At 39.0% G+C, this 27,076-nt stretch overlaps 1 protein-coding gene across 1 annotated transcript; it reads right to left on the bottom strand.

The window, feature by feature from the left end:
* Window positions 1-6,741: 6,741 nt before the first annotated feature.
* LOC148037637 (kinesin-like protein KIN-14U) lies at window positions 6,742-12,194 on the bottom strand. Its single transcript, XM_087676582.1, has 11 exons — window positions 11,888-12,194; window positions 10,818-11,730; window positions 10,651-10,734; window positions 10,031-10,195; window positions 9,836-9,942; window positions 9,505-9,686; window positions 9,249-9,410; window positions 8,746-8,964; window positions 8,529-8,566; window positions 8,295-8,422; window positions 6,742-8,118 (listed from the first exon to the last, which is right to left on the bottom strand). The coding sequence occupies exons 2-11, from the start codon at window positions 11,080-11,082 to the stop codon at window positions 7,327-7,329; spliced, it is 2,142 nt and encodes a 713-aa protein (XP_087532708.1). The 5' UTR covers window positions 11,083-11,730; window positions 11,888-12,194; the 3' UTR covers window positions 6,742-7,326.
* Between the last annotated feature and the right edge of the window lie 14,882 nt (window positions 12,195-27,076).

The following is a 27,076-nucleotide window of genomic DNA, read 5'->3' as shown; positions in this document are numbered from 1 at the left end:
GATCTCAACACCGAAGCATGTCAAAATAACATCTGCCAGTGAAAGGCACACTCCCAGACACTCTAGACAAAGTGTTCATGTAACTGCCAAAACCTGACACAAATAGGTGTCTGCTCAAAGAGAAAGATCCAAATATGAGACTCAGCTCATAAGCATCCTGTGAACCAAGAGTACATCAATGCATATCCATAAAGATCGGAGTATGATCCCAGAGTCTCAATGCGTATGTAGCTGCTCAAGACATAAACTGCTCCAAATACATGTAAGTGCTCCAATAGCATGCAACTGTCAAAGGTCAAGCAAGCATGTAAAATGCTCCCACTGGCACAAAAGGCGTACAAAGCGAGCTCAGAAGCTCAAACAACCCAAGAGAAAGCATCAGTGATAAGTGACCCTGCCAATGCATCAAGCGCATCCAAGAGAGCATGACATACATGAAGCACCGGTCGTATTAACCATGAAGCAATACATAAGCCCAAATAAGCTCTCGGTCAACTCAATGACATCCAAATAGCAACCAAGATCAGTGATCAAGTAAGCCGGGAATGCTCAAATACATCCAAATCCAAGCTCCAAATGTCGGTATGGCATACACGAACCAAATAGCATATGTCACGAACCAAAGCATGTAATGCAAAAGCCTAATTGTCAAGCAGAGACATGAGGCATAGGCGGTCCACGAGCATGCCAAGTCGGTCCAAATGCCAGTGAAGACGGAGCTAATGCGAAGCTCAAAAGCATCCCATAATCTCATACATATGCTCCAAGTCGTCCCCAAATGTCAGAGACATCATGCCAAAGCTCAAAGCATACATCCGGTATCGGTAGGTAAGTGCCAAAGCATGTAAAGTACCTTCAGCCCACTGTTATTCCAGCATGTATTTACTGTTTTAAACAGTAGATTTCAGCCCTGAATTCAAGCCAAAATCATGGTCAAACCAAATGCATACATCCCCAATACATCCGGGTAGGAAGTAGACCGCATACGGGCATCAAATAAGGTAACCGGAGTAGAGTATAAGCATCAAATGCCAATGCCAAGTGTGGCTGCCCTGTTTCCAGCACTGTATAACAGTAAATAACAGTCCCAAATCAGCCAATATTTCAGGCCAAAATCATGGCATAATCATGTGCATACATTCCTAAGGTACTAGGCATCATGTAGACCGCATACGGGCATCAAATAGCACAACCGGAATGGAGTATAAGCAACAAATGCTAATGCCAATGATGCTGCCCTGTTTTCAGCCTGTTATGACAGTTTATGACAGTCCCAAATCTGAAGAAATCAGCCCCGAATGATCAAGACCAATGCCCAAAGCTTGAATGACATCAAACATGAAGTCTATAGCCCTCTTGATCAAGGTAGAGAGCAAGAAGCAATGGCCAAGTGTGGAGCTGAAGTAGATGAGTGCTCACAGCCTGAAAAAAAATGATGCAATCTGCCCTGTTGGTGCTGAACTTGTTGCTGCTCCACATGGGCTGAAAAGGGGGTAATGGGGGGCTCAAGAAGGGCCTATCAAAGGCCTATGACAAGCCTCTTTGAGCCTTGATAGGTGTAAGGCACAATATGAGGGGAATAAGCTTCAAGGGTTTGAAGCCATGGCTGCCCTTGCTGTTTGCAACCTGTAGACTGAAATAAAACCCTGAAAGAATGATCAAATACCTCAGTATCAATGCCTTGAAGGTGCCTCAATAGGCTGGGAAGGTGCTCGGGAAGCCGGGGAGTGACGGGAGCTCGGGGAGATCGGATATGGCTGCCGGGATGGAGACCCAATGCGTGAAGTGACTCGATGAGAAGGTCGGGAAGCACCGAGTCGAGCTCGAGCAAGAGAATGCCAAGCTCTGATACCAGTTGAAAGGTGAGAAGGATCGAAGCTTGCACGCGAGCTATGGTGGGAGAGCAAGAGCAAGAAAGAGAGAGACAAGAAATGGGAACTCCAACAGTCACAATGTGTGACCGGGCCTTCCTTTATTCAAACTGTCACTAAAAGAATAAAGAATAAAGTGACGTGACGGGCGCCCGCCACCTGCAGTGTGCAGTGGCGGGTACTGTCAGTGTAGTAATACACGGGGCGGCACGGCGGAGGCGCCTTTACCTCCAACAGAAAACTAAGCCACTACACTATAGTCCACAAGAGGAAGTACTAGAGTGCTCAATACAAGTGTCTGCTCTCAAAGAAATTTCTCAAAATTGAATTTTTAGCTTGACTATCCACAAAACTCTAGTAAATGAGTTATAACTATTGGCAAGATATCAAAATACAAAGCTTCCACACTAAGATATCAAAGTAGTAATTGGGATATAAAATACAACTAGTAGTGCAAGAAAAGGCATAAACCACCATGGGCCAAATGTTGTTAGAATCTAAAGATGTCACATACATAGATGCAACCCCCAAGTAAATAAGTGGCATGTACATAAGCCAAATATACATAAGAGATCTTCAAACATAAAGAGATCCACCAATTTGCAACTAACTACTGAATAATAAAGCTCAAGTACATAACCAAGAATGCATCCAAAGCTAACAAAACCATCTAACAAGGGAAAGTACCATGTGTACAAAACAAAGCCAAATCACCCTACAATCATCAATGTCTGCAAGAACGTTGTATACCGAAATCAACTAAGCATATATACATAGACAAAATACTGCCACTGTCTTGTATAAATCAAGCTTTGTAATAAAAAATATCTAAGTTCTTCCACTAAAGCAAATCCAAAATGTCCATGAGCAAAGCAAAGCTCAATACATGTGTTTATAACACTTGGGTACCCAAAGACATAAACTAATACATCTGGGAGCATATACCCACAATAAGCCTTCAAGCCTGTAAATAGGAAACCACTGAAGCAAATGCCACTTCAAGTATGTAGCCAAAGGAGCTCAAATCCAAACCTTAGAGCTCAACATAAACATATGTGGGCATAATAATCAATGCTAAGCATAAAAACATCCATGGAGTATCCCCAAAGCAAATGTCGGCATTCAATACATAAGCCTTCAACCTGTAAGCTTACTGTCCACATGGTATAATGGCAAAGAATCTTTCAATGATGGAGCTATTCAAATTCTAACAAATCCAAAAGCCTTTCCCAAGAATCATCAACTAGGCATTACAAACTTGTCCCATAAGCATAAGTGAAGCAATATACATTCAAATACATACTGCCAAAAAATTATACAACAGGTCTGTCTTGAACAGTAGATCAATGGGTGGCTGACCTCAATCACTCAAAAACAATGCTCAAATGAAAGCCTTTAATGCTAGGGAGGAGGATGTCAAATAAGTGGCCAATGATCTTGGAGCTCAAGCAAGAGCTAAATGACTACCGTTAGTCAAGAATAGGAGGCAACCAAAATGGCATAAATCATATGTGTGTGTGTGTGTGTGTGTGTGTGTGTGTGTGTGTGTGTGTGTGTGTGTGTGTGTGTGTAGCTTTGCCTTGGGGATCTAGCACCAATTGAAGGCTACAACTTTTATGTGGTACAAGGAGTTTGGTATTCACAAAATAAAGATGGCTTTTTCTTGAGGAGTGAGTGGGGGTCATATTTGTTCTCTATTATCTCCCCAACCCAATTGAACACATGTGCACACATACACACACACACACACACACACTCTCTCTCTCTCTCTCTCTCTCTCTCTCTCTCTCTCTCTCTCTCTCTCTCTCAATTGAATATAAGATACGATCATGTAAAGGGGAAAGGTGAGTGAGTCTTTGATAAATTTTATATGGCTCTCTCTCTTTTTCTCTCCCTAGAGAGAGACATGAATTCTTTTCTAATTAGACATGAAATGATATAATATTTTAATGGTTAAACATGTACATGTAATATGTACATAGTTTTAAAAACATCCACAAATGCACATATACTATTAAAGAAGAGGTGTTTTTTTTTTCTTGAACATTATGGGATGGGATATTAATTTTAATGGTTGAACATACCCTATCTCTCTAAAAACATTCACAAATGCACATATACTATTAAAAAAGATGTGTTTTTTTTCTTGAACATTATGGGATGGAATAATAATTTTAATGGTTGAACATGTTCATGCAATATATACATACTCAAATCACATATAAATGTCCATGGACTATAAAAAGATATAAACAATATATGCACATATACACATGTACGCGTACACATACATGTATAAACATATACAGACATGTATGCATATATACAAACATGCTCATATATACATAAAACATAAATATATATGAGAAAAAATAGAGAGAGAGAGAGAGAGAGAGAGAGAGAGCATAGGAGAGAATGGATATACACCTATAAAACATGCACACGTGCACATATGTAGACACATATCCACACACAAATATTGCTCCCAAAATAGCAGAGGAACTATAGCAATATATATACACATATATACATATACATGCAATGTATATACACATATACACATGTACACATGTATACATATAAGGTGAAGAAAGATGAGATACAATAGGAAGAAAAAGAAAGCAAAGAAAATGAAAATGATGAGAGAGAGAGAGATGACACACATTTTATGAGACCACACAAATAGACTTATATATAATTATATTTTTATTAATATATTAAACATATATACTTATGTATATATATTATTAATTATTATCTATAAGAGAAAAAGAGAGAGAGGAACAAGAAGAAGAAATTCTCAATATAGTTTATGGGTTATCAAATTTATATAATGTTATTGGCTTAGTGTGTGAGAAGAATATATACACCCTATGATAGGCTCAATGTGGATAGAAATCACCATTGAATGTGTTTATATTTGAGAAACTTTGCAAAATGATCATTAGATTTTGTTGAAGATATAGTTTAGGTCACATCCCTTTTTATATTACTTGGATAGCTTTTTTGTTGTGGCCTAAACCATATCTCCAACAAAATGGTCATATCCCTAATTTTGTTGGAGATATGGTTTAGGCCATATCCCTATATATATTACTTGGATATATTTATGTACATGTGGTATTAATTATTATATATGTTGATCTTTCATTCCGTATACATTAGTGAGTGCCACATCTCCATATATTACTTGTTTGTGAACATTGCATTAATCCTAGTTACAAAAGCTTTCCAAGTTTGGATTATGTTCTATATATCAATCTCCTATAGACCTCATGCTACATGAAACATGCTCTCAAATCCAGATAGGAAGCATCTAGAAGAATCTAGGTACACACCAAGCCTAGTGTATGTATCCTCTGTGGGTCTCTCTCTCTCTCTCTCTCTCTCTCTCTCTCTCTCTCTCTCTTCGTTTGAATGACCAGGGAGTAGAATAATAAAGAATGTCCCTATGCCTTTTTCAAGGCTCATTGTATAGCCTAGCCTCTCGAGGCTTCATCTTCATCAAGGGTAGCTGGCGGTGACATCTTGGAGGCTTGTCGTCTAAGCGAGGTCTCCAGTTGTGAATGCGGCATTCGGATGAAGGTGGCTGGAGGCGAAGATAACAGTTCTCTCTTCATATCCTTCTCGCATGGGGGAGCTGCATTTGCATGGTTCATGATGGAAGGAAGTTGTGTGCGCTTGATTTGGTCCGTCTCTTCTCATTCGACCATTGCGATGGCTCAGTCTTGTTGTTGTCGTTGTCTCTGGCCGGCTAACGCGTCCAAGTGATGATACTCATCCTTAAATCCAAAGACTCCTAAAATGACATTTAGTTAATTCTATGTGCCTTCTGTTGTTTTGGTTTAATCGCACTCGATAGCTTGTTAGTGATATCAATTGATTCCTGATTTTTGTTCAAGCTCGCAAATCACCAGTGTATAAATTGTCATGTTTTGATGTATGATTTAGAGTCACGTCACACTTAGCTTAAACTAGTCTTTGTGGAAGCCTTACGAGTGAAATGATACCAAGAGGCATATTCCACGGTGGATTCCGTGAGGTTTTGCGGTGGATTCCGTAAAATTTTATTATTACCGAGGCTCATACACAAAGAGGATTCTTTGTGCGAGAAGTCGATGGAGACACCTATCCTTTTCGGACGTTTTGTTAATTTAATGTGTAAGTGGATGATTTCATAGCGGATAATTCCGCAAAATACATATTTAAATTAATAAACATTTATGAGTTTAGAGTGCACACTCCTAATAAATTAAGATTAGGATTGATTTCCAACTAATTTATTCATGTAGTTAAAGACTACTAAATATTCACTTTTATCGGTTTAATTGTATTATTTTTCTAATAATTGTGAATGCTTCAGTTAATGTGAAGTGAACAATGACATTGGAAAGCATCAGAGGATAGCATGTATTCAAGTTATCGTCAATTTTTTATGGACACGAATCTTAAACATAATGCCTATATTTTATCGCACTTATTTATCAAAGCGCTTAATATTTATTTATTATTTTTGTATGCGCATGGACGCACGATTTAAATACTTGTATTGGACATTGTATTTGGGTACCGTCTGACTTTTTAGACGCCCATTAGCTTCAATTCTTTTTTGACACAAAGAAACTCAAAAGCTAAAGCATGCTATTTTGTAAATTGGACTATTATTTGAGCTTAAAGATGAATGATATATAAAACACATGCGTTGTGGAATGCTCACACAAGACATGGGAAAAAATTGCACCCAATTGGTCTCTGGTTCATGTAATGCAAGCTTTCTTCATTGATTTTTGTGTAAAAAGTAGAGTTCTTTTGTTCTTAAGAACCTTCTGACGCTCACTACGCACGCATACGGCGACCGATCTGTGCACCATGAACAATAATGTGACCTGTTTTTTTTGCCTTATTACTAAGAGTATAGCTACCTTATACAATTGATACCTTCATGACTACCGTTATATTGAAAATCTTGTTAAGACTCTAGGCATGACAATACCCTTAGTACAAGTCTGAGTTTGCTTAAGGAATCAGAATCTTCTAATGGATGCGAGTGATTAAGTCATTCATCTTGAATCATCACGAAGTATACAGAGCACATACAACCAATCATACTGATCAAGCTGGTTTTCTTCGCAGACATAAGAGAGCATGTTTTATGGTTGAGACTCTATACATATAAGCTACAAAAGAAGCATATCAAATGTCTGGTTTGCAGACATTGCAATCAGCCATAGCTTTTTGTTGCTGTATGTGTGAATGTGAGGCGTATTATCCCCAAGTCCAGAGTCTCTTTTTGTTAAGTCAGAATCAAGGCACAAAGCTGCAACTGTCATGTATCTGTTAAATAGATCAACAGCAAGGGGACTCCAGCCCCCATGTCATAGAGAATCTTGGTCAGCTTACTTCAAGCCTTACAAGTGTGTCAATCTTGCAAATGAGCTCCATGTTAGATGAAGATTCAGTTCAAAACTTTGTGTTTGTTATGGTGATTTGGCCAGAACATTCCACAGTCCACTGTTAACTGGCTTCTAGTGACTGCCATGGGCCTCCGTGAGGGCTTTTTGCACTGTTGGGGATGTGAATACCTTCTTGGTTGTTTGGGTTGTTGATAATGTGTTAGTAGGTTTTTCTCATCCTCCATAACACTCATCAATGTGGTATACAAAGGAGAGACAGCACTGCTTAAGGGCTTCAATCCTGCAAGCTGCTGGATTACCTTAGCTTGACTAGCACTTTTAGATAGGCTGCCGCTAATTTGGGGAATAGGATCCCCTTGCTTGTTGCGGTCAACAGTATCATCTGATGGCAGGCTACAGTCCATGGGAGATACCTTGGCTGCTTTTGCCTTGCACCCATAAGAAAGCCTCCTCTGAACTTGTATGCTTTTCTCATTGCTCTTCTTTGCAAACCCCATCCCTACCACATTGTTAGATTCGAGCCTCCCTTTCAGACGGCTGCTTGCAGTTGCCGTCATAAATCTTGGCCTGGTATTGACAGGCTGCAAACAATCAGCTGGACTGGCCTTCATCTTCTTCTCAGTAGTCCTCTCAGAAGTAGCTGGCAAGAGTGGCATCTCATGTTTGGGAGCATCTGTTTCATCAGGCTTGTCTGCCTCTAGCATCTCCCTCTTCTTCCTGCATAGGAACTCCAGCTCTTGAATGTTGTCTCTAGCATATTGACAACTGTTCTCATGCTCCTGCAACTTTTGCCATATTTCATCCATAATCCGGGCTCTTTCCTCCTTATCATGCTGCACATAAAATTAGTTAGTACAGCTCTTGAGTGTAGTAGTAAAACCATCAGAATCACTAACAACTTCCAGAGCCCTTGCAACACCTTTCCCTTTTCAGTCCATCAATCACAACATGGACTAAGACTCTGTAGTCAGCCATTTCCTATAAAAAATATAGCATCATTGCTGCTCACCATGGTTAGCTCTTTGCCTAAGTGAATGCCCCTGGCCCGTGTAGCAAAACCCAATGTGCAAAGAGTCTCTCCCACATCTTCTTCTTTGGGGCTCACATGGACAAGCATTACAGTCTTTGCACCTTCACCTGAGAAATGATTCACAAGAAGCTTGAGAGACACTTTTAAATAGCATGCAACCACTCTACTTCAAATGACTGTCCTGGTTTTAGAAAAAGCCCTACAAACCCTTACCAAGCGAGTCTCTCAGAATTTGAGTAAGCTTGCTGTTTCTGTAATCGCAACACAAGACGATGTTTAGTGAGCTTCTTTTAACAGATTTAACCTGGATTGAAAAATTCACCGCAACATGTCCCAAGCATATCTATTTAAGAACATCAAAACTGCAAAGCAAACAATGTCTGCCTTACCACATTGACTTAGTGACAAAGATCAAGGGAACACCATCTACCTGTAGGGAATGTGTGGTTGTTTCCGTTGCAAAGCGCTAATTACATCACCCAATGCTGAGAGGGAAAGGTTTATGGCTTTCCCCTCCTCCATAACTTGACCTTTTGCATCTGTTTTTAGAAGGCGCTCACTTCCTCCCAGGTCAATGAGCCAAAGCTTGCTAAATAGAGGTGGATGCTCACCAGTCTTCTCAGTGGAAGACATTGTGACTCGAATGAGACTGCAATGTCAAATGAAGCTGTTCAAAGTCAGAGCTCCAAACTGATCGATTGCCATCAAAATTTTAAACAGGCATATCCTACAGATCCCTAACATTTGTGCCATGCCAGAATGAAAGAATTTAACCTTTAACTTTGTAAATTGGTCCTACCCTCTAGCTTAGTTGTGAATTGCTAATCACACTAAAAGATATTACACAAATTCTGAAGAAAAGAACACCGAATGAAGACCCATTCAATTATAAACCATCAATAACCACGCATTCTCATAGGGATATAATGTTACCAATGAGATCTACTAGAAGCTTCATTTGAGTTGGTACAGGCAGTAGCCCGTGCACGGCTTCCTATTCGGTACAGTTGACTCGCCTGGTATGCATCTTGAACAATGAACTCTGTAAGGTTCTCAACTTCTACACCACCTTTGACATCCATCTGGATTGAGAGGCTGCAAAGAAACAGCATGGCCCAGGGTATCAGTGTCGCGGTTATTTATGAGGCCTGGAGGATTAAAGTCTAAAGACTATAGGGGATGATGGTACCATTTGGGAGCAGGATCTGTAATCCGTCGAGTTGGTGGCACAAGCAGGTCTCTTATGTTTCCCATGTAAACCTCTAGCATACTGAAGGTGAAGTGGAACTTTTTGATACTTTCTTGAGAAGCCTGATGGAATAAGAACTGAAGAGTTTGAGGCACTACACCTGGGCATTCCTTTGTGCCTTCCTGCAAGCAAAGAAAAGATCGAGTTTAAGTGCAACATAAAGATGCAATACCAAATCATGGCTCCATTGTACTTTACCTCCTAACATAAAATGGAAACAAAATTGACTACCCAGACTGAAGTTAAATGATGGCATTACAAAATTGTTTACCATTGTAAATGTCTTGCCAGCACCAGTTTGTCCGTAGGCAAAAACACAGACATTATGACCATCAAGAGCTGATCTGACGAGTGGTCCAACTTCTGCAAAAACATCATCTATGTGCACACATAGTTTGTATGTCAATAGAAGCATGGAAAACACACATACAGAAAGTTACTTAAGAACCACACATGTAGGCTATACCTTGTGTTGCAGATGGAAGGAACACTTTGTCAAGCTGAAACGGGCGTCTCTTTCCTGAAGATGAGATGAGAAGCCTATCAAGCCCAGTGGCAACAACCGGTGGGGATCTGGACTGCTGTTCCTTACCAAGAAAGGGTCGAACACGGCAAAACACGCGAACATTTCCTGAAATCCAGAAAATATATCAGTGATGTCGTGCAGATGGACACTTTAAACTGCACAGTGATGATTAGCAGCAGCAGTTTGGACATCACATGCCAACATCCTCTGTTAATTCTCATCATCTGATCACACAGCTTGAGAAATAGACTGGGATTTTGAATGCTTGTGAAGAATATAGCACTCAGCCACACCATCAAACATTTCAAAACCCCTGTCTAACATTGAAAGCTATCGTTTACTCAGGCAGCCTTGCTTTACTGGGTATCAGTGATATCTCTTGTATGCTTATAGACATGCTGTGTGGAGTGTCTAAACATAAACTTCAATGCATGAATACGAGCAACTGTCAGATTGTCTTGAAGAACATGTGCTTCTACAGCAAACAGGAACACTGGAGCCTGAACTACCAGACTGAGAGCGCAAGTTATTAGAGGACCTGACATCATACAAATTCTTACCTTTCAGATCAAGATATTTGTTGAGCAGACAGCTTCTCTTAGCATCCTCTTCCTTCAACAGCGCTCTCAACTTCTTGAGCTCAACTGCATTAACATTTGGATCAAACCATGAGTCGGACTGTTGAAACAGGCAGAAGCTAAGATCCATATGTTTACTGACACAATACCTTCCATTTTGGAGATGTCTTCCTGCAGGTGCTGCTTGTCCTCTGGAGTGATAGGATCAAGGGTACTACGAGGCGATTGAAGCGGTGACTCACATTGGACAGCTGAAAGATCATCAATGATGAAGCGCACCGATTCTGCCCATCTGAATGTGAGATCCTGCTTCGAACCCAGCAAGGATTGAATAGATTCCCCCAGATGCTTAAGAGATTTGCGCCGATGCCGACTCTGAGGCCCTGGGATGGGGTCATCTCGAGGCAACAGCATTTTGTCAGGCAATGTGTGTGAATGTGCGATTGGTGTGTGTGATTGACAGGTGATTTTGACAGCAGAGGTGCTGGAGGGTGTTGGAGCCTGGAATGTGTGCGGTTTTTGTGTGTGTGTGTGGGGGGGGGGGGGGGGGGGGGGGGGGGCGCGGGGCGGCGCGCCGCGCGAGGGTATGATATGCACACACGTGTGTGTCAATGCCTTCTCCAACTACAGGGTAGCTGAAACTTCAGATGGTCAATGCGACTCAAGCATGCGAAGCTCTGTTTCTGTCTGATCTCAAAGGGAGATAGAAAGGCACCCAGCAACTCTTCTACAAGTGGTCTCTCCTCTTTCTTCTTCTTTTCCTGCTCATGCCTCTGTTGGGAGGGGATTGCGGTTAGCCTTTGATGCAACACATAGCTGAAGAAGGGGGAGCAAAAGCCCAACTGTGACTTGCTGAGATGGAGATCGATCAGGAGCTACGACAAAAAAAACGAAGCTGGATGGTATCAATGTGCCCTGCAGGTGGCGGCTGGGACCTTGTCCCCCTGTGTAATTTGCTTGCGAAACTTACAGATGCCGAAACAGGGGAGGAGGAAAAAGAGGGAAACAGAAAGAGGATAAAAGCCTTCCATGAAGGAGCTTTCTCCACTATACCATCACCATCTGCATGCCATTGGAACAGACAGACATTCCTTACAACACAGAACTCAAAAGACAGCAAGCACTTTGTGACTTGTCTTTTGTGCTCTCTCTCTCTCTCTCTCTCTCTCTCTCTCTTTCTCTCCCTGCTTTCTGTTGATGTACAGTGGCATACACTTACCTATGTCAACCTATCTTCTCTTTCCGCCCGCCCCCTCCCGCGTATTGGGTCCTGTCCGAACAAACAACCCAGTCTGTCACGTCAAGCGACAAAGGAGAGAATGATGATGGTCGATACTCGCGGGGGGGGGGGGCGGGAGAGAGCAAGGATCCAACTTCATCCAAGTCCAAGAAGGAGAGAATGTGATGGCGAAGTGGGGAGGTGGGGTATCCTCAGAAATGCAGGGACAGGTCCGGGAGGGCCCAATGATGAGGTGAAAATTAAGTCAAATCTTTTCACCTCTCCCAGAGTCTCGTCATCATCAGTGAGCTTTTTCACATGTAGGTAGGTATGCAGAAGTACCAAGAGAAAAACAGACAGGACAGCGAGAGGGAGAGGGGGGGGGGGGGGGGGGGAGAGAGAGAGAGAGCGCGCGCGCAGCCAGCTTGCTGGCATGATGCGGGTATTGTGCATTGCTGTCAGCCAGTCATAATCATAATGATACAACAAATAGATTATAGAATAATAAATACAAAAAGAGCACCAACCAAAAGGAGAAGTGAGAATCAGGAATTCCCCTCCTTCCTTCAATGCTGGCGGTCTTCATGCAACATGTTAAATTTCTGGGCGGCCATTCCAAAGCTGGTAGCTTCTTAGGTTTGGTGATGGAGTGATTACACAACAAAAAAGGGGGACTTAGGCCCTAGGGCATGGCCAAGTTTGAGTCCTGCGATGCCTAAGTCCATGTACTTATAGTGGAGGGGAATGGGGACATGAGGAAAAAGCACTACGATCACATGCAAGTCAAAACTTGTGTGAACCTTGCAGTCTAGCTCGGAAATGCACAGGAGTAGATGGTTTGCAAAGATAGTGAGAGAGTATTACAAAATTGTCGAGGAGTAGATGGTTTGCAAAGATAGTGAGAGAGTATTACAAAATTGTCGCTTGGTAGAACTTACTATAGTCAAGCCAGTAGCTCTATATTTGGTGATGCTACCTTTGCTTAGTGGAGTCTTATTTTTCTAGTAACACAAATCAAACACCTCAACCACACTCCCTATAAGTTGACTCCATCAACCTGTGCAGCTCAAATGGACCTAGGCATGGCCTGGTGGACCTTAGTTGTATGCCAGAAATTTCAAAAAGAAGTCTTGCACCCAATAGAGGTATTATTTGCAAATTGCATCTTTGTCTGGCAAAGTGAATGCAATCTTTTGCTTGCATTGAATGCAAACAGAACTGTTTGCCCTTCCCTATGTGAAACCCCTCAAATTGCCCACACTATTTTCTTTTCTTATGGAGAAAATATGTTCATCCAATTTTGAAGAAATGCTAAAGTATATTGAATAGAAAAAAGTTGTTACAAAATTGGCTTTTTTTTCCAAGAAGTCTAACCCTTGCTTATGTTCGGCTAATATTACATAGCACCTAGGGTTTGCTTATCTTTTGTATCCTAGATAACTTCTAGTATCATCTAGCCAAGTTTTGTTTGGACGTAACTTTGTATCTCAGAATCTACAAAATTGAATTCAACTTATGTTAGAAGAGGGAATCTACAAATTTGATTTTAACTTATGTGAGAAGATGGAATCAAACATACCTTGCACTTCTTCATCTTACACCTTTCTTCCTCATGCTTGCAAAACATTTTGAAGGTGATATCGTCTTCTTCCTCTTCTACATTCTTCTTCTATAGCCATTTCTTGTGGTTCTCTATGCGATTTTGTGTTTGACTTGCTCCACCTACGACAAAAATCCAGACTTCAAACCATAAATTGGATATGCTCTTTCCTAGTCGAATGTGTTTTTTTTTTTTTGCATAGCCAAATATTCCAAAAATAAATGTTTTTTGTCTAGTTTTAAGCCATGGGGAGCACCCCATAAATTTTCTCGATAAGGAGCTCCTTCCCATAAATGTGTGAGGGATGGAAAGGTGGGATGAGTACCTACAAAAACTATAGAGCATTGTTATTAGACTTATAGTAAGGAAGATGTGAGGTATTGTTTCCAATTTTGTTTGGCATCTAGCATACAAGCCATTACCTAATCCAAGCTTGAGTGCCCTACTATTATACCAAAGAGAAATTAATAGAATAAGCCACATTCAACAAGACACTTTTAGATGAATACTACTAGCCCATATAATCTAGAATCTATAATACAAATTTTGGGGGTTCTACTTTAGCCCCCATTTGTTGTTTATCTTTGTAATTTGCTTGTTCTATTCGTTTTTTATATTGAGAAGGCATAAGAGTGGTTTTCCATTGTACTAGAAGATGCCTCAAGGATTAAACTACATGTTTTGTTGTAAGGACTTGCTAAAAGTGGTGGCCCCCCTAGCAGTTCTTTCTTTGTTCAATTAGTTGGATATATGGTTTTCACAAGTGATATATCTTGTCTCAACTAGTTCGGATTCATTTGCTTCCTATTGCCCTAATCCAATATATCCTCTCAATGTTTGATTCCTTTTTTTGAGATCTTGTGGGCTTTGGCCAAATACTCAGTCTCTATGGGGTTATGGAAAATGTTGAACCTTTTGGACTACCACACCCCATGGGAGAGGGACATTCCTAGTTGGGTGTTATAAGATATGAGATATACACTTGACTTTCTTATATACTTAAAATATATATGGTGAATATTATGCTAGCGCAGAGAGAGAACATATGAGAGAAAAGAAAGATGTAGAGAGAGAGAGAGAGAGATAGAGAGATTGACAACACACTAGGGACTGGAAGATGGACCAGTCCCCCCCCCTTATGGAGTTATATTATTGACAAGGAGCAAGCTTCTCTGTTACACATAAACCAATTCTTACTTGTAGATCTTGGGAACAAGATCACGGTTCCTTGCATAGTATACAACCAGCTAACACTTGCATAACTTGGAAGTTGGCACCTTTTGATCCTTCTTGAGTCTCTCCTTCTCTCCTACACATATTGTGTAGGGATCTCCTCTTGGAGCTTGATTTCAATAGAGCTTCCGCAGCACTTGCACCTTCTCTTTTCCTCTTGGAACTTGATTTCAGCAGAGCTTCCGCAGCACTTGCACCTTCTCTTCTCCTCTTGGATGCATGCAAAGTGATGCTTTCTTCACCTTCCCCACACCCAAGGAGAGCCTCCTCTTTTATAGGCTTTCAAGAGCTTCTCTTCTGGGAGAGAGACTTGAGTACCAAGATTGGAAAGGTTGATCTTCATGCAAGATGTGGTTGTTCCAGGACCTACTCTGCAGCACCAATTTTGAGATATCTCTTTGTGCGTTGTTCGGATGAAAAAATGTCCAACACAAAAGTTGTAGATCTCATTGTTTCCGATAACTTTCGCGGGCCATTTTTAGAGATTGTCTTTCTATCGCGAGATATTTTTAAAATGGATTCACCATGTCTATTTTAAGAAAAATAACTTTTTAAACTATACTCTTAACTTGTGGTCATGCAACTACCTTGAGCTATAGATAAGGAGAGTTCATTAGATTGCCTTGGGCCTCAACCTTAAGATTGAATTCCACATAAAAGCTTGTGTCATTTTAGACGTTAGAAAGAGAAAATCACTTCTCTCCTCACTTCCAAAGGATCATGTCTCTCGTCTTTCTTAGTGAGAGAATTGCCTCTTTTGTCTTTTTTAATGAAAGAAAATACCTTAAACCTTGACTTGTAAGGGAGAGGATGACCCCAAATGAATGCAATGCCCATTACACACAAGTAAACGTTCCCAGGCATCCCCGGATGCACACATAAACACATAAACACAATGCTAATGCACTTCCTCTTCTTAGAACTCAATCCATCTTCATTCATATGTAATTCCTTGGTTCTTGTGTACTCTTACACTTGGTAGACACTTCTTTCCCCCTTCATAACTTGTACTGTCTGTACTAGATATCCCCATCGCAATGCTCCAATCACCCCATTAAGTGATGCACTAGGAATTTTGGTCTCTAAATGGTCTCATGGCCATACTAGATCATCATCAACACTTAAAGAAAAGTGAGTCATTAATTTATTGACATAAATTTATTAAATAGAAAATGTGTAATAAGCAATCAATTTAGTGGCATTGGGGATTTGCCTATGTTTTCTTTCTAAGGTAACCGTGCAAACTATAAGCTTTTGGATAAGGAACGAGTAGTCTTTTATTGTAAATTTATCTTGGATAAATGCTATTGTGATAACCTCATGGCCTTTCCATCTTGGAAGCTATGTGATTTGGAAGCGCTTACAACTATCATACATAACAATAGCCCAGTCGTTGCTTTCTTGAAATAAGCTTTTGGCTATCAACTTATTTACTAGGTTGTCTAGATTATGTACTTCGAGCCGCCCCTTCCTCTTTTGGGAGTGTCCGTCCAATCATCCCATGCCACCTTAGGAATCTTAAGCTCTTCCCCCATGTCTTGACCAAAGGAAGTTTTTTGTTGGGCTCTAAATGTTTTAACTTGACATATTCACTATATGTAAACCTTCTATATCACATGTGTTCAAGGCCTATTTAAAAATATCATTGTGTGAATTTTCTCAAAATAAAAAACATACCCCTTTTCTATTGAGTACATGTGAGAAGTGAGCTTTTGGAGTGAGCTTTTTTTGGCGCCTTTCAATTTTATTCCACATAGTCCACTTGGTCCTCTTTTTCTTTTTGGCATAAATCAAACACCACTATTGCTCCTCCTTTGCCACCACCACCACCACATCTTACTCTTCCCCTCCTCATTAGAACCGCAACCAATTCTCTCTCTCTCTCTCTCTCTCTCTCTCTCTCTCTCTCTCTCTCTCTCTCTCTCTCTCTCTCTCTCTCATATGTTGGGGACCAACCATTGACATCTCACTCCCCTCAATAACATTACCATCACTAGCACTGCCACTACCACCACCACATCTTACTCTCTCTCCTCATCAGAACCACAACCAATTCTCTCTCTCTCAAAGACCCACGACATGCATCTCCCTCTCCTCCTCCCTCTTAATAACATACACACACTCTTTCTATCTCTTTCTCTTTCTCTTTTTTACCCCCAACTCTCTCATCTCTCTCTCTCTAATAACACGTTAGTAGTTCTCTCTCCTTAACTTCTTTACATCACTACATTAAGCTTATGTGATTATTTTTTATAATATTATCACAATATTAGTAGTTGAATTACATATATACAAATGATATTACACTCACTTATACATTCATATCCCTCCTCTTTCAATTATTTCCATATATGTTACAATTACATCATGATGTGTTAGTACTTCAATTATGCACACATGAGTAAAACTAGACACACTTACACTTACATCTCTCTCTCTCTCTCTCTCTCTCTCTCTCTCTCTCTCTCTCTCTCTCTCTCTCTCTCTCTCTCTCTCTCTCTCTCTCTCTCTCTCTCTCTCTCTCTCTCTCTCTCTCTCTCTCTCTCTCTCAGGCTTAGATATGGATTGAAGTTATGCATCTGTTTAAAATAGACCCTTGCAAGCAATTGCTTCATAATCTCTGTAAAATATAGTTCCTTATTGCTTCATTACCTGTAGCTATTATACCTTTCAATAACTCTTCATTTTACACTCTAAACTTCAACAATCAAATATTTTAATGTATTCATATATTTCACATTGTACTGCATGAACTTACTACAAAAAAATATAAATCCACAAATGCATTTGCAAGTCAGTGAACTACTATACATAAAGAAAATGAACATATTTATTGAAAATATTAAATATCAATCTAGCTCCATTGCTAGAGGGTGAAATGGGTATTCTCTAACAAGCTCGTAGACTCCCCTGTGAAAACATGCTACCTAAGTCAAATAGGGAAGCATGTATTTCAAGAAGATGGTATTCATGGGATTTTCCTCAGTCAAATAGAAAAGCATGTGTTTGAAGAGGATGATATTCATGGGACTTTCTTCAAATGTAGATGGACATATAAAGGAGTTAGGTGGGTTACATTGCATCTTCTTTGTGCTATCATCTACAAATAATATCATTATAGGGCTAAAGTGTGACTAATCAATATCATCAAAACATTTAGAAACTGTGGCTTCGCCCTGACTCCTTCTTGAAGAATGAGTTACAAGAACAAATGTACCAATGGTATCACTTTCTTATGATAAGCCATAGTCTCTTTAGAAGAAGGCATAAAAGTGTGACATATTCTAAAGAATACATGTGGGATAACTTACCAAGAATCTGGATCCTAATGTCTCTTTCACATTTTTTTCTTCAAGTATTTTTGGTATAATGCAGTCTCATTAGAGGGGAATTAACCTTTAGGTAGTTGAGGAAGATAGAACATCTCCGGTACACCTCCTCATTCCACTGCTGCTCAATCTAGTGATCCTCATACATGAGCTACTCCTCCTTCAAGTCCATGTAATCCTTGCATTCCCCTGGCAATGTTTGCAATATCCCCTTTTCCAAATTTCCCATACATGAACCCGCCATTCACAGTTCTATTACATATATAGAGAACACATTGACAAGATACCATTGCAAATATATTTCTATAGAAAGATACCAAGTTATGCCTGTAGAAAAGTCTCCATCTTGTTTTTACTTGCACGACTTTTGAGATTCCTATTATTATCTAGTTTGAAATTCTCTTTATCTCCTATGTGAACTAGAAGGACAAATCTTTGTCCACTTAAATGTTGTAGTAGTTTCCTCATTAAAAATGAGAGAGAGAGAGAGAGAGAGAGAGAGAGAGAGTGTGTGTGTGTGTGTGACTTGCTTTGAATTTTCTTTCCACTAGGAAGGGGGTTGTCGGTAACCCCTTCTCATTCATATTTGTCTCTCTCTCACACCTTCTCTTTATTTTCTATTTAGTAATTAATTAAGTTTAGATAATTATTAAATTATTAACTAAGTAATAAATTAAGTAGTACATGTGTGTGCATCTCTCTCTATGTGTATGTGTTTGTGCATGGCCCTTATCTTCATTTCTCACTATGTGTATCTCTCTCTCTCTCTCTCTCTCTCTCTCTCTCTCTCTCTCTCTCTCTCTCTCTCTCTCTCTCGTCATTAGGACTCAATAGAGTTAAGGGAGAATGAGAGAAGACACACACACACACACATACACACACACACACACACATGAGAGAGAAGATATAAAAAATAATTACTTGCTAAGAATATCATATTATGTGTGTATTTATGATATGTTTTAATGCGAGACATTGTAGATTGAGACTTTGTGAGTGAACTAAATGTTTGGATCTTATGAACAAAAAACACTCGTCTCTTTTGGAAAAAAAATTCTCCTAACAAAAAAACTAACAATTAACATAATGTATAATGGCTATTGTTTTTGCATTGTGTATTTGAAAAAATAAAGACCCTATCAATGATTTAAAAAAGTTTTATACTATTGAAATTATAATCAAAATGTGACTTTTTAGTCTAATTGTACTCAGGCCAAAAACTTTTAAATAGAGGAGTTTGATCACAAGAGAGAGAGAGAGAGAGAGAGAGAGAGAGAGAGAGAGAGAGAGAGAGAGAGAGAGAGAGAGAGAGAGAGAGAGAGAATTTTGATAAAGGTCCAAAGCTATTAATGTAGAAGAAGTCCAAAGGTAGTACTGTAGTGTATTACAAGAGAGAGTTGCTAGAATTGTAGAGAGAGAGAGAGAGAGAGAGAGAGAGAGAGAGAGAGAGAGAGAGAGAGAGAGAGAGAGAGAGAGAGAGAGAGAGTATTTTGATAAAGGTCCAAAGCTATTAATGTAGGAGAAGTCCAAAGGTAGTACTGCAGTGTATTACAGGAGAGAGTTGCTAGAATTGTTGAGAGAGAGAGAGAGAGAGAGAGAGAGAGAGAGTGTGTGTGTGTGTGTGAAAGGTAATGTAGTATTGTATAAAATTTTAAAGACACACACACACAGAGTGTGTGTATGTATTTTGATAAAGGTCCAAAGCTATTAATATAAGAGAAGCCCAAAGGTACTATTGTGGTATTATAGGAGAGAATTGCTAGAATATTTTAAAGTGCACACACACACACACACACACACACACACACACACAAAGAGAGAGAGTGTGTATTTTGGTAAAAATTCAAAGCTATTAATGTGTAGGAAAGGCTCAAAGATAGTATTGTACTATTGAGAGCAACCTTCATTTTTGCAAGTTAGGACCCTATTTTCTCAAGATTGGCATTCTTCGAGGTTACCTTTCTTAAGGAAAGGCACTTTTTTTCTAGTACCTTTCAAGAGCATAGCCATGAAAAAAAATGCATATATATATATATCTATCTCTAAAATTTATTTCGTAAACTTAAAAGTTAGAAGACTCTACTAAATTTAAGGCATAATCCACATTGTAAAGCTTCAAAAAATATCATAATTGCAAACCAATACATTATTTGTTATATTGCAAAAAAAAAAAGGTTTATAGATCAACACATGTCAAAAGCAACAAGAAGAAAACCACTTTCTTACGTTGTCATCACATTGGGATTTCGATGATCTTTCAAGCCATTCCAAGCAATATACATGGCATCCCAATCCACAATATGAGGATTTTTCTCACCATTGTAAGATAAAAACATGAGCATATTTAATGTCTCCAAAGCTATGCGGTTTCTTTGAAGAGACTTAATTCTATTCATTTGAGAGAACCCCCTCTCATAGTCCATTATACTTGCAACAATCACTAGAGAAGCATGCCAACGCTTCTTTATTTCTCCATACATTTATTCCCAATGCTCGCCAACTCCACATATTACCCATGCCTTGTGCATACTCATGCATGGACAAGTCCTTTTCAATCTAATTATGAAATCCTCACACTACAAGTTACATGCATTCACATCAACTAATCCCCCAAATTTTTATAAAAAAATAGGCATTCAAATCCTTCCCATGGCAAACATTGCCTTATGCTCAATAGGGTAGTCTTTTGGACTAAATACTTTTGTTGCTTCAAGGAGTTTTATATCTTTGAATTGCAGACTTAGGGATGATATAATCTTTCCAACAAATTGTCTACCTATAGATATGCAACTCTCCCAAGAGTTTAGATTATGACTTGTATCCTTATCTCCAATGAACAATGTGAAGAGCATGCACTTCTTGTCCATATGTGTCACATGTATAATGAAGATATCCATCATTTGCTTTTTTAACAAAGGATGTGTAATGTTGTGCTCCAATGCCAAATATATCTCCAAGAAACCTTGTCTCCAATGTCTCCATTGTCACTACAAGCTTAGTGCCAATGGAAGTCACATAAACATTCTTACTTTGGAACTTTATATTGAGCATGTTTAAAGAATCGTACCTTGAAATATGTAAAAAAGTCATATAAGTCATGGCTTTCCAACTTCAAAAGATGCAATAAAGCAGGCATAAGTTTCACAAATATTAGTGCAACATCACCCTGTGAGAGCCAATGAATATTGTGCATTCTCAAAACCTCTTGCACTGGTGGCAACTCAAAGGCACTGAAAAGTTCTTTTAGCTCCTTATAGCATTTATAAGAGCTTCTAATCCACTTGTATGCTTTGATAATTAAAAATAGGAAATGGTTCCAATGCATCCTTAGCAGCTAGTGCCTCTCTATGTGCAATGCAATGCATACCCACCAAATGGGGAACTTCCCTTGCAAAAAACTGAGTCACAAAGCCATTTTGACAACTAGTCATTATAGTACATCCATCACTTGCAAAACCAACAAAATTTGCCTTAGGCAACTCAAGTTCCAAGAGGTATGATGTAAGACTTGCATACAATGCATATGCATAACCATCTACTATCTCCAATAGTCTCATAAATTGACTGCAAATGGACCCATTCCCTTTTTCAATAAGATATGTGATACACACAATCATTCTATGATTACATGATATGTCTATGCTTTCATAAACCATTATTGAGAAGTATGGATTTTCCTTTAGTTGAATATTGATCTTATCATAATACACATTATGACAAGCTATGAGAAAAAGCTTTGCAGCATATGAAGATGTGTATGCACTATAAGAGTTCATAGTCGGTGCATTCAGCACATTATAGAAAACTAGTTCCTCAACATTTGCCTCAAAGTCAGAAATATGTTTTTCTTTTAAAGCAATTGCATGTATCTTTTGAAGAAGTACTTTGATGTGAGATATCCTTTTTTCCTCTTCACTATCGTGCAAAACTTGCACATGCTTTTTATTGGACAATGTGGTTCTTTTTTGCTTTTCAAACCACATTTGCTTTGCCTTTTTATGCTCTTTTGATTGTTATGCCATCTAGACTAGGCCTTTGAATATTCTTGCTACCTATTGTGCCAAAAGGATTCTTGCATTTTGAAGTGTGTATACCAAAGACAATGTACTCTTTGTTGCCCCTCATCATCATGGAAATGCCTTTCTCAATTGCTTGTCCATCATATAAGCTTCATATGGATCCTTCAATTTAGTAACTGCAAGTAGATGAGGCAACTATACCTTGCTTATGCATCTCCTTCAAAACTGCAAATCCAATGTATCCAAACCTTTCATGCCAAAGCTTACTTGTGCCCACTCCAGCGGTGGCTATAAGAGCACTTAGCTCATACAGATTGTTCCTCCTTTCTCATTTACCAACAACTTTGCTATCACTATTAAGAATTTTTGCACTTGTTTGGTTGAATCTCACTTCATGACCAAGATTAGTTATCCCAATGCCAATCATCTGGTTGCGCAAATCCTTAATTCAAGTGGTGAATGCTTTATCCATCTCTCCTTCAAAAAATTTCTCTGCTGCTAGTTGATTCTCCAAATTCTGAATCCTTGTTTGATTTCATGTTTCATATTGACTTCTCAGTACATTCCACACTTCTAATGCCTTGATTGTATGCTGAATCAAAGTCAAAATACTATCAAAACAGCTTGTAACTAAGGCACACAGTGCATATGCATTCCTTTGTTTCCAAGCTCGTAGAAGATATGCATTTGGAGGAATCATCACACTCGAATTTTATGGGTCAGGGGTCAGTTGTGGTTCTAGGTAACGGAAAAAACCACTTTGCCAAAGTGTGAACACAAAAAGAGTTTTTTTTTAAATTTAAAACTTAAGATTGGCTTGAGCTTTAGAATGAAAAGACATAATTTGCATGAAATGTGGGGGGAGCGGGAGGAGGGGGGGGAGCGCCGTTTTTTTTGCACCCCCAAAATCATTAAAAATTTCATTTTCTTGACTCTTGATGATGAAGGGAATGCTCAAGGTAGCAAGTTTCTCAATTTCCTCACCCTCCATCGCGACAAAAGGAGCAAAAATTGATGCATTCTATGAAGAGACCTGATTTTAGTATTTCTCTCTCCTCTCTTCTCTTGTTGTTTGTTCTCATGGATTAGTTAGTGTATGGGATGTCAAGGAGTGAACTGGAGAGAGAGAAGGTTGCAAAAGAGAGAGAGAGAAGAAGTGCAAAAGAGAGAGAAAGAGAGTGATAAGGAGAGAGAAAGACTAGAAATGGAGAGAGAAAGGCATGAAAGAGAAAGAAGCCATTAAAGCTGAGAGCAAGGCAATGAAGAGAAGGACAATAATGTATTAATGTGTCAAAAGATGAGAAAAATTACATGTCCCCTCCTTTTTATATCTATGTAAGTGTGACATGGCATCGCTATTATTTACACACTAAATCCTTATTCTTCTCAGCTTCTTACAATCTATCCCATCCCAAGGGTTTTTTCCCTAAAAAACAAACTTACAACGATTGGAAAAGGATGGATAGAATAGAGTACTACTCTGTTTTCATCTTTACAAATGGAAAAATGAATAAAAGATAAGAGACATATGGATTGGAATGAAGGAATGGAAGTAGGCCTCAGCTATATATATGATCAAGAATGCTTCAAAAGTACTTGGAGTCTTAAAGTCTTAAATTGATGAGCTCAAAATGAAGTAGATATCTTGTTGTATAAACATACCCTAATGAACCAAATCTGCCATAACTTCTGGTAGAAGTATCCAAATGAAGCATGCCACATGTCAAAATGTAGCTCTTGAAGAGTACTTTGATCCTATATAGGTGGCATAATTCTAAAAATTAGGCAAAATAAAAACTATTCTAAGATTCCTAAGATTCATCTTACATTGCCGAAGAAGGGTCTGTATTCTTTTCAATTCTTCTTTCCCATGAAGATTGATTCGTTTATTAAAGATGATTGTGGGTAAGGGCACATTATAGCCATACATAGAATAAAAGGGTGAAACTCCAATGCTAGCATGAGTGGATTTATTGTAGGAAAACTTAGCCTAGTGTAACCAAGAATCCCATGAATTATGGACATCATAACAGAAATGGCAAAGATAAGCCTCCAGCCACTTATTTACTTTTTCTCTCTGTCCATTAGTCTGTTGGATGATAGGCCATAGAGGGAACCAATTTAGTCCCCATGGATGTGAATACCGCTTGCCAAAAGTTACTCATGAACTTTGAATATCTGACATGAATAATCGCCTGTGGTAATCCATGTAATCTAAAAATCTGCTCGATAAACTAACTGGCCTTTCGAGCCCCAAGAGAGACACCAAGGAAAAGGGGATTCTACTGCAAGAAAATCTATCTTGTAACATCAACAAGCTTTTATTTCATTCTTTTGATGACCAAAACAAAGAAAACAACAATTCTTCACGCAGCATCGTAGTAGATATCTCCCACGGATTTGATAGAATCAACCATAATCTTCAACATCTTCACAAAATCCACCAATAGAACAAGGAACATAAAGAATACACCATTTTTGAATGGAAATCAATCACATAGTATTCATCTTCAATGTCTTCATAGTTTTCTTTCTCAATCTCTCATATACAGATACACTGTTTTGATAGAATTGGCTTTCTCTCTCTCTCTCTCTCTCTCTCTCTCTCTCTTTATAATACATCATCTCCTCACTACAATACTCAATAATGGCAATCCCTCTTAGGTCGTGGATGCACCTCCCAAGAGGTATGGGAGGTATGAAAGGGCACCAAAGCCACTACAGTGTCTCTTCATAACTCACTATTGTCACTGTCACTTTAGTCTTCATCAGCTGCTTCTTCCATTTGTGTTAGCTCTTTTGAACTTAGATTCATCCTTTCCAAAAGTTAGAAAACTTTTCCATAGAACAGAACAGGAACAGATTAGAGACAGAGGCTCTAGAGAAGGTTTACAGAGGGTTACAGAAGGTCATCAGAGAACATCATATCCTCCTTAATCATACTAAAACCATTCCAAACTATCAAAAACTATTCAATAAACTTCGAAAAGACCTCAACCTTCATCAATCATCAATCCATGCTACATACAGAAAATCAGAACAAAACAGAAGCTATACAAAAGGTATCAGAACCTCAACAAAACCTATCAGAACATCACAGAGCCTCATATTTCTACTAAGAATCATCATGAACTTTCAAAACATAATCAATATCATCCAAAAAACTCTCAAACACTTCCATTAACAACCATACATCACTCAAAATCCATCAAAAATCAACCATTCAGACCTCAAAAACAATAAAAATCAATAAAAAATTTAGTCTTTTTTCCACTCTCAACATATCCCCACACTTAGAAAGGAAGCGCCCTTACAACCTAAGGAAAAGAAGAATGTAAGTTCAGTAAAGAGCTCAATTTGATCTTCTGTAGTATCTTCAACAATCACTCCACCACGACCCCAACTTATCATCTGTATCTAGAAAAGAATACTACTAAAGGAAAACTTTGTTATTCATTAACACATTTGATAAACAATAGAAAGTCATAACAAATTTGTAAAGGATATAAGAGGTTCTTTAGCTTTGCATCGTAGGCTTGCCATCCACCATCGCAATCAATAGGTGAAAAGAGAGCTCTCGAACAAATTATTCAACCAGCACGAACTCATCATATACAAATTATTATAGCACAAACACAAACACAACCATCTGAATGACACCTCCAAAAAATATCTCATTAAGAAGCATAGAAGATACATTCAGGGGTATCAATGAAGATGATCTCTCTTAAAAGCTTGATGATTACGAAAGTGATCCAAGGATAAAGGCTCATCTACAAAAGATTTTGGAGGATTCTGAAAGAATTGAAGGCAACACATCTGTTCTAGCAAAACAAGGTATCTGCTAGGTAGACAAAGGGCATGAAAATATAGGACATCCAACTGTTGGGAATCAATGTTTACATTGACATTCATACAAAGCTTTGGAATGGCCTTTTGATCGTTATGGGAATGCCTATGGATATATGTCAGGTACTAAGCAAAATGGGCTGTCAATTTCACTGAAGGATCTAGACATTGTGAATATTGTTGAGAAAAATGGAGGTAATTTTGGTATCCTTGACTAGCAGTTGTCCAGTCCCCTAGAATTAATGGCCAATTAATCTGTGGTCCCGTGAGAGAATCAATTGAGCTCCATCCTCTTCTTCTCGGAATCTGCTGATTAAATCCTTCGTACCCACTAACCAACTGAGGGGGTTGAGAAATAGAAGTGGCAGGAGATGGAAGAGGAATAAGTAAAAGAGGATGAAGAGATGGGTAGGCAAAATCTTAAAATGAGGAATATACCAAGCCATATCTACATCATCTGAAATTAACAGATCACCTCGTAGATACATATAAGACAGCAATATGGTATCCATCATCACAGAATCTTCAAAGACCATATAGACAACTTTTGTTAGCAAATCAGAAGACCAAGCCCTACTCCAACCATCCTCTGGAAGAGGGAGATCCATCGTTGAGAGCTTAATATAAAAGGCCAACTTCTGCAGCTGATAGTGGACAAAAAAGGAATGGTCGGGAGAAACATACTCCTAAAATTGCTCAAATGTAGACCATAATAAATCCATCGTGGACTGCAATCTTTCCACTTTATCTTGAAACAACAGACATAACATGGCTTGTCTATGGAGAACTACCAAGTCCTGTTGAGATATAGAAGGAATCATGGGGACACTAGGACTTGGAGGAATGGACCGTGACTGTACCAATTGGTCCTTCAATTGTTTAATCTGGGAAGCTTAGGATTCCATTGTATTGTGAACAATCTGCAAAGTTGACAGTTTCATATCCAAAAGAGTCTTAAACTCTTGAGCTTCTTTGGACATTTTCTCTTTCTCTTCCGAAACTCTAGTGACCTCTGACTGAGCTTCTGCTAACTAAATTTTCAAAGAAGACATTTCTTCTCTCTGGGTCTCAATCATTTGTGTCTGCTGCTCCATCTTCTTAAACAGATCGGCAAGAGTATCTTTAGTAGAGGCTAACTCTATGGTTGCCTTATGCATCT

This window comes from Lygodium microphyllum, chromosome 4, assembly GCF_053477565.2.
Source record: "Lygodium microphyllum isolate KBCC chromosome 4, Lygodium_microphyllum_v1.1.10, whole genome shotgun sequence".
Classification (NCBI taxonomy): Eukaryota; Viridiplantae; Streptophyta; class Polypodiopsida; order Schizaeales; family Lygodiaceae; genus Lygodium; species Lygodium microphyllum.
Note: the sequence above shows the minus strand (reverse complement) of the source record. Positions and strands in the feature narration are given on the sequence as shown.

Excerpts from the sequence above, each read along its gene's own strand:
- LOC148037637 (XM_087676582.1), bottom strand. The coding sequence starts at position 11,082 with ATGCTGTTGCCTCGAGATGACCCCATCCCAGGGCCTCAGAGTCGGCAT. Across the intron at positions 10,196-10,650 it reads CAAATATCTTGATCTGAAAG|GAAATGTTCGCGTGTTTTGC; the intron begins GTAAGAATTTGT and ends TCTGGATTTCAG. Across the intron at positions 8,965-9,248 it reads GCTTCTAGTAGATCTCATTG|TCTCATTCGAGTCACAATGT; the intron begins GTAACATTATAT and ends TTGACATTGCAG.